The sequence below is a fragment of the Podarcis cretensis genome (genome assembly GCF_951804945.1).
Source record: "Podarcis cretensis genome assembly, chromosome: 4".
In the NCBI taxonomy this organism is placed as follows: domain Eukaryota; kingdom Metazoa; phylum Chordata; class Lepidosauria; order Squamata; family Lacertidae; genus Podarcis; species Podarcis cretensis.
Window position 1 is genome coordinate 24,522,096 of NC_137173.1, and position 14,634 is coordinate 24,536,729.

At 41.6% G+C, this 14,634-nt stretch overlaps 1 protein-coding gene across 1 annotated transcript in view; it reads right to left on the reverse strand.

The window, feature by feature from the left end:
- XPO4 (exportin 4) overlaps window positions 1-14,634 on the reverse strand; it is a 56,339-nt gene that overhangs the window by 32,344 nt on the left and 9,361 nt on the right. The window contains exons 2-5 of the mRNA XM_079973409.1: window positions 13,876-13,981; window positions 12,545-12,686; window positions 11,107-11,245; window positions 380-496 (exon numbers count right to left, since the gene is read on the reverse strand). Of these exons, the coding sequence (XP_079829535.1) occupies window positions 380-496; window positions 11,107-11,245; window positions 12,545-12,686; window positions 13,876-13,981 (504 nt within the window). The remainder of the gene's footprint in view (window positions 1-379; window positions 497-11,106; window positions 11,246-12,544; window positions 12,687-13,875; window positions 13,982-14,634) is intronic.

Below are 14,634 nucleotides of genomic sequence, written 5' to 3' on the forward strand. Positions count from 1 at the left end.
CAGTGAGAAGACCTTTAACCAGCCTTACCTGGAAATGTTAAGCAGTGGCGTGCAATCAGTGGACTAGGGGGACGAGGCTAGATCCATCTCTCCCACCACCTTCCCAAAGCCCACCACTGATGCCAAGAATTGACGTGCCTGCAAAGCACTCAGCTATGGCCCAAGTTAACAGACAGCTCTTTTCAGATGACAGGTGATCTAACGCAATGCGTGTGTGTGAAGAGGCTCATGGAGATAAGTGTTGTCTATTACCTACAAACTCAACTACTGTGCTTATGGATACTCTGTTAACTTTTGTGTACGTATCTGTAAGTGAAATGGGGATTTCCTTTATTCTATATTTCTAAGAAGATATGTGAACCATGCGTCCTTTGTTTACCTGAAATATCCGCTTGCAGTTGCCGTGGAACTCCATGCTTAGCCCAATGTTGCTGGTTTTACTTGAACTTGAGAACTCGCTCAACAGCGCCGTTAAAATGGAGCAGGCCAGTGTTTGCTGGAAGGATACAGGGGAAGTATTATTATTATTATTACTACTACTAAATTAAGTGTATGATGAAGTAAACTTCAACAATATCTTAAGAAGAGCCTGCTGGGTCAGGCTAATGGCCCATCTAGTCCAGCATCCTGTTCTCACACAGGGGCCATCCAGATGCCTGTGGGAACCCTGGAAGCAGGACCTGAGCACAGCAGTATTCTCGCCTCTGGCTACTGGTATTCAGAAGCACAGTGCCTCTGACCATGGAGGCAGAACATAGTTGTATACCACCCTCTACAGTGGTACCTCAGGTTACATACGCTTCAGGTTACATACGCTTCAAGTTACAGACTCCGCTAACCCAGAAATAGTGCTTCAAGTTAAGAACTTTGCTTCAGGATGAGAACAGAAATTGTGCTACGGCGGCGCGGCGGCAGCAGGAGGCCCCATTAGCTAAAGTGGTGCTTCAGTTTAAGAACAGTTTCAGGTTAAGTACGGACCTCCGGAACGAATTAAGTACTTAACCTGAGGTACCACTGTATTCAGAAGCACATTGCCTCTGACCATGGAGGCAGAACACAGTTGTATACCACCCTCTATCTGAAAATTGGGGGAGGGGGGGTACACAAAAAGGAAAAAAAGAAAACAAGTTTAATGGTTGAGATTCCTAAATGAATCAATAAAAGTCAAGATATGGCTTTATAGAACATTTCGGCTACCTTTATACTCAAAAGAGCTACTTATTGTCATGGTTCCAGTTACAGGTAGGTAGCCGTGTTGGTCTGCCATAGTCAAAACAAAATAAAAGAAAAAAAATTCCTTCCAGTAGCACCTTAAAGACCAACTAAGTTAGTTCTAGGTATGAGCTTTCGTGTGCATGCACACTTCTTCAGATACCAATCTGAAGAAGTATCTGAAGAAGTGTGCATGCACACGAAAGCTCATACCTAGAACTAACTTAGTTGGTCTTTAAGGTGCTACTGGAAGGAATTTTTTTTCTTTTATTTTGTTATTGTCATGGATCAGTCATAATCTTGCCAGGTTACAACACATGAGGCTTTAAAGTTTTTTTTTGGGGGGGGGGAGTTAAGGTTGGACACATATAAATTTCACATGAGAGTGTGGATAGAGAGAAGTTTCTCTCTCTCAAAAGGCTAGAACTTCAATGAAGCGGAATGGTGGAAAATTCAGGAAAGACAAGACCTTTTCACCCAGCACACGATGGAACGATCACAATGCGTAGTGGTGGCTACCCATATAGACACCTTTAAAAGGGAATTAGACAAACTCATAGATGATTTATCACTAGACATGATGGCTGTGTGCTCCAAGACCAGGGGCAGCAACAAGAGAGAGGGCTGCTTCACTCATGCCCTGCTTGTGGGCCTCATCCAGGAATCTGGTTAGCCACAGTGAAAAAAACATATGCTTGACTGGATGAGGCTTTGGTATCACCCAGCAGGGCTCTTCTTATGTTCTTATTCCAAGGTTCCAAAGCCCCTCTAAAAGCTAGAAGCTTTAAATATTGCATGCTCATATTAGTAGTACCTCGGGTTACATATGCTTCAGGTTACATACGCTTCAGGTTACAGACTCCGCTAACCCAGAAATAGTACCTTGGGTTAAGAACTTTGCTTCAGGATGAGAACAGAAATCGCTCAGCGGCAGCACAGCAACAGCGAGAGACCCTATTAGAGACCTCCAGAACGAATTAAGTACTTAACCCGAGGTACCACTGTATTTGTATTTTCCAGACAAAGGTCTGTTGCCGTTTTATCTTGGTAGCTAAACAGGTCTTGACCAGGCCAGTACCTGGATAGGAAAACCCTACCTGTGTCAATGAATTTCTCTAAAATCTGTAGTAGTGAACTTTGTTCAGTTCATCCACAAAATTTCCAGATGCACTGAAGTTCATAGATCTTCCAGACTCCATTAAAGGTGTATACTCTTGTCCCAAATGGGTCAAGCTTTACTTTTAAGGCGAACTTTCAAATACCAAATGGTACCTTTGGCGATAATTGTCACAATACCTATTTCTGCAAGGGAGAGCGATTTATAGCTCCTCTATATCATACATTAAATGTCCCGTATTCCATTGTTTTGCTCTTCACAATGGTTGTGTGCACAATAGATGTCTACAACTATTGGCTTTATTCCTAGACTATTTGGAGCCAAGGTGCCAAGGATGGACAGAGGAACAGGAATTGTTAAAGGGTCATGCATGCCGGCAAGTGTCCAGGGGTTAAACGGAAATATGCACACTACCTCTGAACACCCGAAAGATTAAAGTCGTGATGATACTATTTATGCGAGGTCACGCAACAGCTGACAGTAGTGCCATCCACCCACCAACTGCGACATCTTTGTTCAGAAATGCCTCTGATGTCAGTACCTTGACCCCACAGAGAGCTAGTTATCTCAGCTAGTATACACAAAATTAACATTCTTCTTAGCTATATAAATCCCAGACAATCCAAGAAAAAAAGAAAGAAAAAGAAAAAGATACTTTTAGATTAAATACGCATTTAAGTGGAATTCAGTGGAAAATTACAATACAGAGTTTGGACTCCACAGCCAAAACAAACAAGCAAAAAGCTTTATTTTATTTTCTAGAACTACTTATTGTCTACTGCTGCAGTGCATGCAGGTTATGGCTTTGGCCCATTCATGAATCGTCCTGAATTCTGGGGTGCTCGCTTCCTGACAGTCTACTACAAAAGCAAATTTCAACAAATTCAAGTGCTGGGCAGCAGGTCTCTATCCTTTCCTTATATTCTCATATACTTCAAACAATACCTGATGATTTCAGTCCTTTAATTTTTGTTAAGTCTCCATAGTAGTATTTTACATCACTATAACAGACTGATGCAGAGGTAATATTCCTGATCTACTAACCAGTGTGCTGTCATCTCACATGTTCTTTCCCTTCCCTCCCCAATTTCTCTCTTCCTTCTGTGATTTGCTTTAACCACGCTGTGCAGCTTGGTCAGCATTGGCCAAAACAATGGTTAAAACTGGCTAGAATTGCTTGCTAACCAAAGTTTGCAAATCCACATCGAACCCTGGTTAAGAAGAAAGATCTAAAGTGTTGTAACTGGAGACAGTACATTAGCTTCATACCAGTAAGGATTGTACCTCATGAAACTAGTTTGTCTCACTCACCAGAAATTTCATTAGTTCCACCACATGAACAAACTACATACCCAAACAATAACCCCATCTGACAAAATAAAATAGTTCTCTTGTTTGCAGAGTGAATTGTCTCTTAGAATAGCCTGGCACTTACCCCAGTTGGGCTTTACTACCAGGAATATACTTTATAAAAGTTTGCCATGCTTAAAAGAGACTTTCAGCTGCTCTAACGGAAGATCAATGAGAATGTGCTAAGAGAGATTAACTGGGCAATCAGACACCCAGTGGAAGAAAAGTGGTCCCAGACAATTATGATTGTTGTTTAAATTTAGGATCTAATGAACCCAACAATGCTACTTTGCAAAAAATATATAAATATATATATATATACTTTTTATTATAAGAGAAATAGTATGAATTATTTCTGCATGCTGCCGTGCTCTTACCAGAAGTGTGACTCGTGCCTTCAGAAAAGAATGTCACTTAAACTGAATGATAAAGCCAGAATGAATGTTTGAAGGGATTTCACACTTGTGTCTGGGACTGTCAATGGCATACGCGCACCATTTTATTTGAGAGTGGTTAGGTTACAGAGGATGAAAGGGATAAGAGTTCAAAGACTGTTTAGGAAAATAGAGGGGAGAGTGCACACCTGTCCAAAACACAGAATCTGATCGGAGAATTAATTTCGGCAGCTAAAACTGTTGTGTCTCCATCAGACATGTGCATCCTAGTCCGCGGCAAGTGAAGAAGGATCGCTTTGCTTTGACCAGTTGCCTTTGCTAGTGCTTCTCAAAACAGAAAACAGTGAAATCCCTTTGGAAAACGCCTGTGTGTATGTGTGTTTTCCTCTTTATATCTAAAGCAAAGAGAGTGCTGCACTTAGGGCCAAGAGGCTTCACAGTTGTGTTATCGCAGCATCTGAAGCTAATCCTGCTGTCTTAAATCATTTTCAGACACCGCCAAGATGATTTATAGGGTGGCTATTCTTCTGAAATGCTTCTGTGAAATCCATATTGTCATTGTTAGCTGATGTCTAAGAACGCAGGAAGTATTTGATAACACCACTCAAGAATTACTTGCAACTAATACAGCGGGAGGAAGCAGGCACAGTGAAACAAGGAAGCTCTAGAACTAACATGGGCGTTCTGGAAGCAAACCGTTTTCTAGAACAGCGACTTCAACAAGTAGCTTTTTGTTTTAAGTCCTTGTCCTTATGCAACCTTCCTCAGATGAAAAAGCGGTAAATATAGCTTCTCTTTTTCAGTCAATCCTGAATCATATGTACTGTTTAGATGTTCTGGGGTTAAATCCAGCTGCTACTCAAGTCAATGAAAACCCTCACACACTTTGACAAAGCTGGAGCCAACGCTCTCTGCGCTAGCTGAGTGTTGCATGGGTGCTTTTCAGAAAAGAAGGATCTCCCCAAGAAATCCTGCACACTGAGTAAATGTGGCTTGAATTGCATTTCATTACAGCTGAATTATGCATTCAGGGATAATTTTTTAAAAACATTAGTTAAGAGTTTGAGCTAGCGTGTCAACAAGTAGTTAACAATAGACCAAACAAAGAATCAACACACAAATTCAGGTTCATAAACTAGGGTTATGTATGTAGCTGCATGAAAACAAGAGGTAACTGGCTAACCGGAGACAATTCTCCCCTTTCAGCTATGGGTATCATGTCTAGACAACCACCTCTCAGCTTAGGGTGCTCAGATATCATTGCCCAAATAATTCCAGTCCGTAGCCTTACTGATATTTAGAATTATTCTTACATAGGAAATTGTTTTTACTGCTGTTTTTATTTTAAGGCTATCGCTTTTTATTTCTTTCCTCTATGTTAAACTAGTCGTGAATGGAAATAAATAAATAAAATGGTAACCGCAGACAGTTAAACAGGCTAGCAAAGAAAAAACCCCACTATAAACATTTGTGGCTTTATATAGGTTAGTTTAACATAACAACAAAGCATTCACCTTTATTTTCTTTTTCTAGTATTTATTACTACATTGATATCTCACTTTTCCTTCAAGGAGGAGTTTTTTCTCACAACAACCCTGTGAGGGAGGCTATGCTAAGAGGTGCTGGCTGGCCAAGGGCCATCCACTAAGCTTCGGGGGGATTTGAATCTCATCTCCTAGGCCCTAGTGCAGCACTCTAGTTGCTACAGCACACTGGCCTATCAATCAGCACCCACCAGCTCCCCAGCTTCTCTCGCTTAAGGACCTAATTACACAAAACTGGTCCACTGACAGACTGCTCCATTTATCTTTTCTTGATGTATTTTCATTTTTCTTCAAAACACTATTAGTAACAGATGCCTGAAGAGGCCTAAATTTGGCAACACTTCTTGAAATTGCATTGGGTTATCTATTTTTATACAGTTTACACGTATTCATATTTATATAGGTTTCTTACTGAACCATTCCTTGTTTATTTATCTTTGTACTAAATTACCTGCTTTAACACACGAGGTTTTGTTGTGCCATCTGTCTGTGGGCTATGCAATTTTGCTTCCCCTTCCTTTTCCCTTGCAAGTCGTGGGCGGAAAGCACCAACATTACTAATCTGGGCCCTAGAGAAGAAGGGTAAGCATGAAGAAGCCCCTTGGGCTTTCGTTTGCTGTTGCACTATTTCCAGCTCCAATTTATAAAACACAGGTTATTTTATTTTACGTTTTCATTTGCTAAATTTATATACCGCCCAACGTCTGAAGATCACAGGGTGGTTTACAACATAAAATCATGCACCAAAAGGACCCCCCACAAAAATGTGTAGAATAATAATAATTAAAAAATAACACACCCACACCTCACGTATGTTTAAAAGGACATAGATTTTGACAGCAAAGGCCTAACTGAAGAGGAATATTTTTGCCTGGCGTCTTTTACAACTGGAGTGAAGGGACAGGACTCTTCTAGATCATAAAACTTAAGATCTGTGTGCCCTGAGGGAAGGAAGAAGAGAAGCAGTCCAGGCTCCTATGGGCCGCATACCACTGCTCCTGAAGCAACTATCAGGTCGCTTGTGCCCCTTCACCCTCTTGCTACTTCAGATCTGTGTGCCCCGAAGGAAGGCAGATGTGAGGAAGGCCCAGACCAGGGGGATCATGCCAAATGGTCCCCAAAGGACCATCAGTCAGCCTGGAAGGACTCTGCTCTGCCGTTCTGTATCATTTGCTTTGATATTTTAAGATTGCAAACCATCTTGGGTAACTTGGCAACAAGGTCATGTATAAAGGCAATAAATAAAATGTTTCAAGAATCCACTTCTGCTCTTCCTTTATATAGAAAAAGGATCGGTGCAAAGCCTTAGGGGTTCCATTGCTTCATAGTAGAACTGTTATCAAGAGTTTGAGGGGGGCTTATCAGTTCCAATATGACCGAATTGTCCTATGTGTACTGAACTACAGTGATACCTCGGGTTACATACGCTTCAGGATACATACTCCGCTAAGCCAGAAATAGTACCTCGGGTTAAGAACTTTGCTTCAGGATGAGAACAGAAATCATGCAGCGGTGGCACAAGGCCCCATTAGCTAAAGTGGTGCTTCAGGTTAAGAACAGTTTCAGGTTAAGAACGGACCTCCGGAACGAATTAAGTTCTTAACCCGAGGTACCACTGTATATTCAAGACTACAATGTGATGCCCTTTCTATCAGTGGCTGCTACCACGTTTTGATGTCAACCTCTGTTAAAGTTAGCAGCGCTGGAATCAAGAAGCGTTTGCCAGAATTCACTGTGCAGCCTGTTTTACAAATTTACAAGGCACTTCATGGACAAAATTGCCCCGAGTGATAGCCTGCCTTCTTGCCTGCTTCAGTGACAGGAACAATATATTCCCACTGACAAGCTTTCTAACTGTCATCCATTCCACTTTGTTCTGTCTATAACAAATGAGTTAGTTTTGCGTGGTGATGCTGCTGCAATTTTCCTCTGAAACTGTTTGGTCTGGTTCTCGATACATAAAGCAGCAGCTTGCTTGCATGTTCTCAGATCCTCTTGTTCCACTTCAAAGAGTTACCCCTCTATACATTTGCTAATAGGTTAGGGTTTTTAAGCTTTCAAATTTCCAAAATCAGAACTTGCTCTGTGCAAGTTCAGATCCCACAAGTAACTTCCTTTGCCCATTTCCACAAAACATTGAATCCAAATGGACATACTATGGTTGTGCTACCGTTCCAAAGCAGAGCACAAACCAGCTTCCAACAGTGGGGTCCAATCCTGGTTTGGAGGGCAGGCACAAACCATAGTTTAATGTTCAAATGCAACAATAAAAGTAGCAACTTGATCTGCAAAGTGCAAGGGGGGGGGGGGAAGGAACATGAGGCTGGTTTGTGTAGCAGCAAACCACAGGTTGGTATTATAGCTGAACAGAGCTTCCATCTCTCATGCTATTAATAAGGCACCCCCACAGGACACAAAATGTAACAGCTGGCTCAGAATTTTTCACTGAAACTTTTGCTTCATGATTGTACTTAAATAAATTCAATTTTTAAAAAACAAAACCGGGATGAGATTTTGTTCAATTACAAAATGTTTTAAAAAATTGCTTCCTTAGAACACATTTTATGTGGGAGGGGAATAAATTTTTAGTTCCATTTTATAGCAATCCTTTACTGAAATGCTGAATTCAACCAGTTCCAAAGTTTTCCACAGGCCATCATGAACACCTTTACCCTCCTCCTCTGCTTTGAAACTTTCCAAGAGTACACAGCTCACTCAACACATTAGAAGCAGTGTTCAACAGACTATTTTTATGTATTAATATGAGGCAGCTCCCCAGGCAGCTAGAAGCAAGCAAGTACACGTACACACACACACACACACACACACACACACACACACGAGTATGATGCATCTGCACTTTAGGTCTCAAAGAGGGGAATCCTTCAAATAGCAAAAGCAGAAAGAGTACCAAGGTCCAGGGCCAAGGAACTGCAGGCATCTGTGGTTAAGAGGAGTCTCTCCCACACACATTTCCTCAGCATCTTGGAATCAGTGATGGAAAGCATGATTTAACTGACTAAAATTAGTCACTGGCTTTTTAGCAGAAGCTCTGTCCATCAGATACTGAAGCAGGCTATAGTGCAACAGATTACAAGAGGTAGAAACTTTCATGATGGGTGCTTCTAGTTATATAGGCAGTTTGGTCCACCCTCCTCAGCTCATAGAACAAGTGAATGGTGTTTTAGACACATCTGTATAAGATGTATTTTGCAGTTCGTCAAGGGTTTTTATGAATAACCAGAAATGTGTAAACCTCTTCATCAATGATGGTCAATGAGCAGGATTAGGCCTCTGAATCAATTCTATGTGGTGCCTGGTAGTCCTGTGAATCCTGCTCAAAAAAAATATTGCCCAATTTTACTTGTAAGGAATAGAAAAATGTTTTCCAGTTATAAAGCAGAAATAATCAACACATGCAATATTGCATCTCTTCCCAATTCGGTACACAAGATCCATGTAATTAAAAATGCATGTGTTTGCATAGAATGGTACACTCGAGTACGCTTGCTCTGTAAAAGTGAGAACATTTTCTGTTTGATAAAACACACTTTATTGTGGAGACTGACTAATTCACAAATGGCTCAATTTGTGTGGCAAGATACACACTCTCAACCCCTGAGCAACGATCCAGAGAAGATCTGTCCCCAAGAATTACTCCTGAAAAAACAGAGCTGATCCAGCACTGCTCTACATCACATGCAGGACTTTGTTGGGTTCTTTGGAAAAAACTCAAAGTGCTCTTTGATCTGGCTGTTGTTGCGTGATGCAAATCTGGGGCCTCTTCCGTTGTTACCCCAATTGCTCCCATGCTGCTCTAATGGCTTCCCGCATAGCTTCCCTACCGAAAACACGGTGGGGAACCCTTCTCAGTCCACTGTGTACAACATTCTAAGGGCCACATGCCAGCAGTGGTCAGGGCCAGAGGGAAAGTGGGGAGAGCCAGAGTCCCTTTATATAGTGGGCTACATTCCAACCATGCAAAAGCCAGCAGTTCCTATACAGCTGAACCTTGGAAGTTGAACGGAATCCGTTTCGGAAATCAGTTCGACTTCCAAAATGTTAGGAAACCAAAGCGTGGCTTCTGATTGGCTGCAGGAAGCCAATCGAAAGCCGCAGAAGCCTCGTCGGATATTCAGGTTCCAAAAGAATGTTTGCAAACCAGAACACTCCAGTTTCCGGCGTTCAGGAGCCAAAACGTTCGAGTACCAAGGCGTTCGGGATCCAAGGTACAACTGTACACACACACACACACACACACACACACACACCTTCAAGTAATGATTTAGGTTTTATACATATTTGTGCTTTTTGTAGCACTGCGATAGGAGTTGCATTATTCTCACTACACCCCCTTCAGTATTTTTTGTTAGTCGGCTCACAGAACCTGTAGCACAGATTTCATCTGGGGAAAACAAACATACAAATCTTATCTTTGGACAAGCATTAGTCGCAGATAAGCATTTCAACTTATTTGGCTTTAACTAGGAAAGGTTTCAGTTTGAAATCTAGATGGCTTATTTCCACAACGGAACTTTTTAAACCTTATCTTCTGGCTTAGTGTGTGGAATTGAACTCTACAGGCACACAAGTGGAAATAAGGTACTGGAAATCTATTTAGAGCTTCAGAGAGGCTGGAGGATATTTCCTCATTGGATTCTAAGAATGTAACACGAGTAAATTTTGTATTGCCATTTTCAGTTCTGTGCCGGCACACACACACCCCTTCGGCCCAACCACACCACTTCCCCAGGGAATGGAAAAGGTCTTCCCTCAGACAATTCCAACAGCTGAATCATAGACAGGACACAGCAAGGGACAGATGCAAATTGAACTGAGTGCAAGGGAAACAATGCTTGCCAATGGAAAATCCACTTTGATATCAAACTGTTGTGGCTCTTCAAACAAGTTCAGTGCTTCAGTGTTAACATTCAAATAAAGTTGTCACATTAATAATATGAATGAGAGCTCTACAATCAATCACTGGGAGAATAACATATCCCTTGTGTTGTATTTAAGTGTCAAATTTGAATCAAAGCATAATGATCTCACTTCGTGGCAGAGTACTGGGATTTAACTTATTACAATACCATAACTAAATTCATTTCACAATCGCTAGTTCATTTTTCCCACTTAATGGCAAACTTCTACTCAAGCAGCAACTTCGGCCTGGCCTACAGATGCAGCAGGATGAAGTGGTCAAGCGGGCTGTAACTCTGCAAACTACAAGTTTTAACATTCCTTGCCAAGTAAAGCTCCAGAATATCAGAAAAAATGGTATTCCATCCCACTCCACTCTCTGCTGTGCTAACTTTCTACTTGTAGGAAAATCACAAGTATATGATTTCTCAGATGCAGGCTACATTCTGCTGCATGTGTAGACCAGGCCTCAGTGCAACTCACCGGATTCAGTTTTTAAGTGCCTTAAGTTTGTGAAGAAAAGTTTGTGCAGATGGGTTGAAATACATTTTAAAACACAGGAACTTACCACTGTGGGGTTGCCGCTGCTTATCAACTGGCTGACTTCATGAAAAATGCTTTTGCATTCAATTGATTTGTCTAAGGACCCTCGTTTCACTATTACCGCTACGGCTAACAATATCTGCTCCCGCACATACTTCTGGAGGCTGCAAATAAAATTTTCAAAAAATTAATATTCAGAATCAAGACAAGCATTCCAAGACTTATAAAGTAAAATCCTTAGCTGTACTGCTCTTGGAGTAGAGCAGGGATAGGAACCTTTGGTCCTCTAGACGTTGCTGAACTACAACCCATTGCCCTTGGCCTTTGAAAATGCTTGCTGGGGCTGATGGGAGTTGTAGTTCAGTAACATCTAGTGGAACAAAGGTTCCCCCCCCCCCCCAACCCTGGAACTGAATTGTTTGGTCCGCTGCTACTTTCAGCCTGGTTCTCTTGTGCATTAATTGTTGCATGTTGTCTGGAACATTAGCTGCAATCTCAGAGAGATGTTTCTTTTAAGTTACTGAAAACTTCTTTAGCTCCTATGGTATATAATTCCCCATGGTTAATATAAGTAGCACAGACAGCATCCATCTGACTGAATAGAATTCCAATTATTTTACAATCTCGTAGAATTGTAGAGCTGGAAGGGAAACTGAGGATCATCTAGTCCAGGGGTAGGCAACCTAAGGCCCATGGGCTGGATCCGGCCCAATCACCTTCTAAATCCGGCCCACATACAGTCCAGGAATCAGCATGCTTTTACATGAGTAGAATGTGTCCTTTCACTTAAAATGCATCTCTGGGTTATTTGTGGGGCATAGGAATTCGTTCATTTTTTTCCTTCAAAATATATTCCGGCCTCCCACAAGGTTTGAGGGACAGTGGACCGGCCCCCTGCTGAGCAATGTCAGCTGATGGGCAGGAGCGTGGAGTTCAATCCTGCTGTGCTCCATTTTGGCCGCGTGCTTCCTGTGGGGAATGTGCTGGCAAAGCAGTAAACCCTGCAGACAACAGAAGTGGTTTAACAGCCAATTCCTCTTTCCAGGGAGCTCTGGGAACTGTAGCTCTGTGAGGGGAATAGGGGTCTCCTAATAACTCTCAGGAGGCTTAAAATACTACAGTTCCCAGGAATCCTTGGGGGAAGCTGCGACTGCTACTGTTTTATATGTACATGCAGATTGGGACTCAAGTCATTGGTCTATCTAGTCAAATCTTGTCTACTCTGATTGGGAGCAGCTCTCTACAGCTCTCTGGCAAGGAGTTTTCCCTGTCACCTGCTACCTGAAACCCACAGCTTTTTGCATGCAAACCACATGATCTTATCAATAAACTATGCTCCTCCCCATGAAAACAGAAGGCATTTTCTCACTGACTGGGTTCCATATTTCTGAACAGGAACACCTACAATATTTTTTTAGAACTGGCACACGTACAGAAGTTTTTTTTTTAGCAGTACTACTTACTTAGGTCTTTGTAAGACATATGTTAAAAGGAATGTTCGTAGGGACTCGATGCTACTTTTTTCCAACAGAATCCATTCTCGTACAACTGCTTCCATGATCGCCGTGGCAGCTTGAAAAAGGACATAGTCCACTTTACTAGTTTCTGCCGGAGAGATCCAAAATAGTAAGTTTGCAATCCAAAGGAACTAACCTAGAAGGCACTGGTTACACAAACCTGCCACAATTAAACACAGTTAGCACAAACTGAGCACGTTAAAAGGGTTTCCCAATCAGAATTAAGTGGCAAGTGGCAGGTCATAATGTTTTTTCATTTAAAGCAGGCTTCCCCAACCTGGTGCCCTCTAGATGCTCCCATCATCAGACACAGCCAGCACTGCATGGAGGGTGCCTGCATGGAGGTTAGAGAAAGGTGATTTAGAGCAGGCTTCCTCAACCTCAGCCCTCCAGATGTTTTGAGACTACAATTCCCATCATCCCTGACCACTGGTCCTGCTAGCTAGGGATCATGGGGGTTGTAGGCCAAAAACATCTGGAGGGCCGAGGTTGAGGAAGCCTGATTTAGAGCATCATTTTTGGGTGCCCTTGCTTTTTCAAGCCAGGTGGATGCTGACTAGAGCCAAAAGGCAGGGTCAACTCTGTGCATGACTTTGCTGGACACTACCCAGAGCCTTTTCTGTACTGGCACTATGTCTTTGAAATACCTTCCCCAGTGAAAATTGCTTGGTGCAAACATCACTGTAATTTAGGTGCCATGTAACTCAATTTTTTGTTCAATTCGGCTCTTTTATGTTTGTAAGCTGCTCTTTTAATTAAACAGATTTTTTTTAAAAAAATCTAATTTTTGTTTCATTTTGTTTTAATATCTGCCAATTACTGTAAGCTACTTTGAGCACCATTGGTGCAAAAACACAAGACAAACATTTAAAAACTCAAAACCATCATCACCAAAAGCAACTAATTCATAAAAAAAGGACACCACAGGGTGCCAGGGCCGTGACAATGATTTACAGAGAATTACATAAATTGGTGTCCTGCTTGCTACAGCTGGCAAAAGAGTGGACTTGCTGGTCCCTAACTCAATTCCCCCGTTTCAGTGAATATTGACCTTTAAATCAGGGGCTGAGGAGCCCCAGTGATATCTGGGGCAACTTAGTCCTTGGTTAAGTGTGCAAAGGACTGCAGTGTGAAAACCCCAGGTCCAATCTGGCACGCAGACAGCAGCATTTCTCAAACACACCAACACACAAAGAGGCAAGTGATGTAATGGGCCAATGAATTTGTCTTAGTGATACACTTTGAATATTCAGCTGAATACACACATAAGGACTTACCTAAAATATGCTTGCAAACAGCAAATGGCGATTTTGATTTTCTAAATGATAAGAATATGTGTTCAGCATGCTGACGTTGTTCATTATTGACCATGGAAGGTGGTGCCTAAAGAGAAAATAGATAGTTTGCTTCAATATATTGGGGCGGGGGGGAGGAACCAGTAAAAACCCATGTTAAGAATAACCACAAGTCCCCTTTTCATGGGCAGAAAGATGACTACACTTAACTGAAGGCTATTTTGGTGTGTTTTTCTTTAAAATAATAATATAAAAGATTATTATTATGATCAGAGTTTTAAAATATATATTTATAGCACTTTTTCACATTCATGATCCCAGGAAAGGCTACAAAACAAAAAACATTAATCAGCATTCAAATATAATTACAAAAATTCCCTAAAACGGATTCACAGACAGCCTGTGATTGAGATCCATCCCAAGCAATACAGTAGCAGCAGAACAACTCCCAGTAAAAGCCAATGCACTACTTCTTCAGTTCCTTCATTCTTGCCAAGAGCACAGCAAATAGCTTACTCAGCTGAATAGCCGAGAGAACTTCAAATACTGGTAAAAGAATTTAGTATCAAAAATACCAGTGTTAAAAGGAGTCAGCTACTTCCAGCTGTAAGCTGCCATTAAGTATCCTTGCTACCTACAAAGTGATTCTTGTTGACAATCAGCCATAATTAACTTCTCCTGCACTGAAGACATATTTGGTCCTCGACAGGGAGAACCTGAATATAGTAGTATCATATTTCC